At 30.3% G+C, this 5,198-nt stretch overlaps 2 protein-coding genes across 2 annotated transcripts in view; both read left to right on the forward strand.

Annotated features, from left to right (window-relative positions):
• Positions 1 to 380: 380 nt before the first annotated feature.
• On the forward strand, positions 381 to 3,110 carry TRIADDRAFT_61731 (uncharacterized protein; the record flags this gene model as incomplete). The annotated part of the gene is made up of 10 exons (XM_002117648.1): positions 381 to 404; positions 665 to 778; positions 888 to 970; positions 1,201 to 1,326; positions 1,517 to 1,612; positions 1,811 to 1,883; positions 1,980 to 2,067; positions 2,168 to 2,284; positions 2,548 to 2,613; positions 2,959 to 3,110. The coding sequence occupies 10 exons, from the start codon at positions 381 to 383 to the stop codon at positions 3,108 to 3,110; spliced, it is 939 nt and encodes a 312-aa protein (XP_002117684.1).
• A 355-nt stretch (positions 3,111 to 3,465) lies between these two features.
• Positions 3,466 to 5,198, forward strand: part of TRIADDRAFT_61732 (uncharacterized protein) — a gene marked incomplete at both ends in the record, with an annotated part of 3,244 nt that continues 1,511 nt past the window's right edge. Inside the window, 8 exons of the mRNA XM_002117649.1 lie at positions 3,466 to 3,499; positions 3,575 to 3,657; positions 3,780 to 3,911; positions 4,007 to 4,090; positions 4,261 to 4,398; positions 4,548 to 4,673; positions 4,780 to 4,881; positions 4,991 to 5,146. Of these exons, the coding sequence (XP_002117685.1) occupies positions 3,466 to 3,499; positions 3,575 to 3,657; positions 3,780 to 3,911; positions 4,007 to 4,090; positions 4,261 to 4,398; positions 4,548 to 4,673; positions 4,780 to 4,881; positions 4,991 to 5,146 (855 nt within the window). The remainder of the gene's footprint in view (positions 3,500 to 3,574; positions 3,658 to 3,779; positions 3,912 to 4,006; positions 4,091 to 4,260; positions 4,399 to 4,547; positions 4,674 to 4,779; positions 4,882 to 4,990; positions 5,147 to 5,198) is intronic.

The raw sequence follows: 5,198 nt of genomic DNA on the forward strand, positions 1-5,198 counted from the left end.
GTGAAGCCCGTGAGATTCCATTACAACGGCAGCCATTAAAGTAGATATTTCGATCGGAAGTAAAGTAAGTAAGTCAATAACCGTTTAGAACGGTAGCGATATTATGTCATTTCAAGATCTAGATTTAACCACGTTTCAGTCCTGAAATCGGTCCATACATTGAGGCTGAAAAATTTTCTGATACCGTACTTAAGGATAAATTTACACTATGCCAGTAGCATTGTCCATTACTTACTCAAGCATGCAGTTTTTTATCTCATTGTAAATCCATAGAACTATTCTAAGTTTTACAGTAATTAATTCGTGATACTTCGCTAGGCCTAGTTCTGTAATATTTGATAATTCTACTTTTTACACCATTAAATTATAAAGAGAAAAACATGTCTATGACGTGTGTTGTACAGGTTATCTGGCTCAAATTTTCTAGTTTTGCTGACTTCTAGATCTGACCAAAGATGAAAAGAAAACAAGCAGTACAAAAAAGCCGTAATAAAGCTTAAACAGTCAAAACTTCAGAAAACGTGGATAGTAAATATGCTGAATACGAGGCAAGAAATCATGTCGATCAACTACTTAAGTTAGATGAGCTGAGTCTTAATCTCTTTAGTAGCTTTATCATTATTAACATATTATCAATCTTTAAATAAACTGCATGCTCAACTAGGAACAAATGATGTTGTTATGGGAAACAAGAAATAAGTTAAGGACTGAGTGCACTAAAGAAATGCTAAGAGAGATGCAATTTGCAAATTGTCGTACTACTTCATGTGAAGACACAGTAAGTTCAAAAATTATCATGAATTGATAATTAAGCATATTGAGCTATATCGTCAATGTGGATTCGATTGTATTTATGAACTGAGCATCAGCAATTGACGTTGAAATAGAACTTAGAAAGTTGTGCTGATGGTATCGTATTTGGTGCATTCAAACCCTGTCCAGTCTGTAAAAGGTCAAACGTCGAATTCAGGTAATGGAATGTTTTTACAAACATATTAAGAACTTTACTACCTATACAGGACTTAAGAAGGGAATAATAACGTTATTGTCGTATGAGAATAGCTTTAGCTTTCATCTAAATGAATTTTAAGTTACTTTTTGTAAAAAGCTTTTCCTAGTAAATCATTTTGAAGCAATTATGAGTAGTAGATTGTTTCATTTCGAATAGATAATTAACTGTGATCAAAAATTAAATTTTAGCGAAGATACCAATCGCTACCAGTGTCTTACTTGGGTAGGTGATAATCTATGTAAATATGTAACCGATACGCCCAAAAGAACAGCCTGGAAAATTCCTGACGAAATCAAGGCAAAATCTTCATTTCTGTAAGATGCACGACAAACTGTATGACATTTACCATACTTTATAAAAGAACTTATGGAACACTTCTTAATAAATCTTGAAATATTACGTCAGTCATTTCTATTTAAATAAACGTCAAATCAAATGTTCGCATAAAGATATCTTTATAATCGTTATTTCCTAATCAGTGCATGTTTCTGGTATTAATTGTAGCGCAAACTATCGTTACATTGCTCGTGATCGAATTCATTGCTGGGCCGATAAATCTTGTCCTATTCCTGATGAAATGAGATGGAATATGTTGAGCAGGTATGACAAATAATCAGGTTGCAAGAAATACGTAATCTCCGTAAATAATTGTTGTAAAGGATAACTAAATAACATAATGTTCAAGAAATCATTCTGTCAAGATTTTTACCAAGATATAGCTCACAGATAGTTAGATTCTAATTTTGATAACAGCAGTTACTACCATACTAACTCAACAATTTGATTAACTTTTTGTAGATATTCTATTTTGAAGATAAAGCCATTAGGCAGCCTACGCATTACAGCTGTAGGCAAGCTTAAAAAGAGTAATGTAATGCAATTTTAGTACTAGATTTATTTATCTTTATTTACAAGTAAGCATTTGTATCGTACAAAGCCGAATTTAATAATATTCTCTAATATTTAGGACAACATCAAGGAAAAAATAATTAGCTTAGGAGGTATATTTTGTGATCAAATTTCCAAATATATCAATTTATGTATCAGTCAGCCTGGTTAGTAAACTATAGCTATCAATAATTTTATTTCCTTTACATTGGCAGCATTAAGTCTTTTATCAGATTGCATCTTAGCTGTGATTGTATTTTGATTTAGAATCACTTAATAAAGTCGAAAAACAGAAAATCGATAGTCTGGGCTTGCCATTAGTTTCGGATGAGTTCCTTGAAGTTATTAGAGATGGCAATCTAGATGAAGCTATATTAAAATATGGTATCAGCAATTGCACAACGGATAAGGCTAGAACTGTTTAATTGAAATAGGATAAAATAATTATATCTGTTTCACGTATGATATTTACTTAATGTTTCTGTTACTAGATATATTATATGTGTCTAATCATCAAATTTAATATATATTTCAGGTTTCAAATATTAAAAAAAAGAGGCAAGGTAAAATTGAACCTTTAGCAGCCGATTAATCAACAATACATATTATGAGATTAACTTCTTTTTTCCTTTGCTATCACTTTGTAGGATATTATTCAACAAATATTATTGATTTACGTGCAAATGGAAATGCAACCGTAGATCCCTATTGTGGTATTATTTTTAATGCATAGATTAAATAACTTGGTTAAAAATAGCAGTTACTGATTGGGATAGAAATCACTAAAAATCAAATAATCATGATATTTAATGAATTATTGCTACACATCAATAGACAAAATAAATCTACTCACGCCATGCTAAGTAAATTCGCCTCTTACTAACTAAAAGGGACAAGATTAACTACCTCATAAAATAGATCAGTTCTAACGACCGAGAACTATAGTATCTTTATAGCGTCACTAAGCCTACGTATCGTAACAATCGTATAAGGCAAAATTATATTAGATAACTCGATTTATACGTAGGATTTAAATCTGTGAATTAAATATTTGATAGGCTTACAAGATGACTATCATGTCATCGAAGATTCGAATAGGAACATTTACAGCATCGTACTTGAAAGGACCCCTTGCGAATTTCTTAAGATGCAGGCGCTAAAGCACAATCAATTGAATCAGTTGGTTACTCAATTTTTAGATATGATCTAATGCGAATTAAATCAACTCATTATATGACCGATTTTGCTTCCGGCTTCGTTTATGTACATGTCCTTTACTGAATTTTATCTAGACATTTTATGTATTTATATTTAATAAAACCAATTATGTTATTTAAATAGCTGTTGTCTTGTCAAGATGAGAGATTATGAGACAGACCGAGCTAAAATTAAAATTGAAATTCAAGTTAGAAATCAATCTCCTTCATTTTGTAGTGATAAAATATAATATGCTTGTTACAATTTTTATTCATTTGTAGAAAGAATTAAACAAAAACTATGCATCAATATGTTCATGTTTCCGTGTCAATCAATTTTAGGACGGACTTGCGGAAATAGAAGCCAAAATGGCTTTCGATGCTAAATACTTTAAAAAAACGGGTCTGTGTAGAAAGTGTATTATCTTTATCTTTTAAACAATGTATATTTATCTAATATTGATTCTTCTTTTTATAGGTTATTCATTTACAAAAGAGACACGATGTAAGCGTATGGTACAAAAGTTTTATCCTATTGGTACTGCATGCATTCCAGATGAGGTTTATAACGTCGTTAATTATGGAACTATCGTGTAACCGTATATAGTACTTCAATAGTTATAGATTTCATTGTTGATTTGATTTATTGTAGTGTAAAGTAATATTTAGTTATTTATACATAGGATTCAGAAGCGATTAAATTAGATAATAAGATATCAGAGGCATTATGTAATAAAGTATGCCCCAAGGTTCAGAACTTACTGAAAGTAATTTTTAATGTCAAGTCGATTTCAGCCACTATGATGGAGCTTCAGGTATTAATGATCGCTCGAAATGCAAATTAGAAGCTTCTTACTAAACTACGAAAAACTTTATCAGATATCAGATAATGTTGTCGCAATATTTATAGGTTGATGGAGCAAAATTGCCTCTGAATAATCTTACGGCTGAAAGAATAATGAAAGCAATAAAAATAATTCATCAACTCGAAGCGGTTAGTTGTACTTTAAAAATTAATAATTTAAATTGTCCTGTCTTACGGTTTGGTTATAAAATTATATCGCTAATAGCTAGAAGATAAATTAGATTATGCTAAAAAGTAATTTTTCTAAGCAACATAGTTATAGTAGATACAGTAGTCAAATAATTTTTTATACTGCTCAGCTTTCAACTAAAACTGATTTAAAAAAGCAAGAAAGACTACGCAAGGTTACAAAGTTGAAGCAGAAATTTTATGGTATTCTTCCTATGGAATTAAGTGTTCATGGTTGTCGTGCGTTCGATGACGTATCTGATATGCGAGTAAATTTTATAGAGATATTATTATACTGAATTAAGAAACATAAATCCTTTATACGTATTTATTTAGCAGACATAAATTTAAATTTGCTTGTAAATAGAAAATTAAGATTATTAATGAGCATTTCTTTATCTTATACTTTGTTCTGTAGAAGATAAAAAATACGTTTAAGCATATTTTCGACATTTCAGTAGCTTATGATCAGATTCAAAAAGTTGAAAATGTTAAAAAAGATCCAATTTACAAATTATATCAGAGCTTAAACACAGAACTAGAGGTATGTCATATGAATTTAAGCATAGAGACTTTAATTTTTGTTTTAGTGACTATAATTATATCTCAATTGAATTTACATACTTTATCTTGCATTTAAAACTCTTAAGCTGGTAGAAAAAGATAGTGAAGAATTTAATATGATTGTAGAATACGGTAGCAAAACCTGTGGAGCACCTAGAGAGCAGTATTACCAATTGAAAATTGAAGAGGTTGTTGACCTAATAATGTGATTTGTGAATTTGCGTTTTAAATATAGATAATGGAGTAACTCTTGAACAATTTGAGAAAGTAATTGTGTATATATAACTTAATGAACAGATATATAAGATAAAGAATCATGAAAGCCACAAAAAGTACGAAAAATTTTACAGGTTGGGTAATCGAATGCTGCTGTGGAAGGGAAATCGTTTAATTAATTATGGTCGAATATTCAAAAAAGGTATCCAACCAATGGCAGCAATCGGCTACCTAAGCGTAAGTATGAAGCTTAGAATTTAAATTCAAATGTAGAGCAAAGAAAATGATA

The sequence above is a fragment of the Trichoplax adhaerens genome, genomic scaffold, assembly GCF_000150275.1.
Source record: "Trichoplax adhaerens TRIADscaffold_27 genomic scaffold, whole genome shotgun sequence".
Classification (NCBI taxonomy): Eukaryota; Metazoa; Placozoa; class Uniplacotomia; order Trichoplacea; family Trichoplacidae; genus Trichoplax; species Trichoplax adhaerens.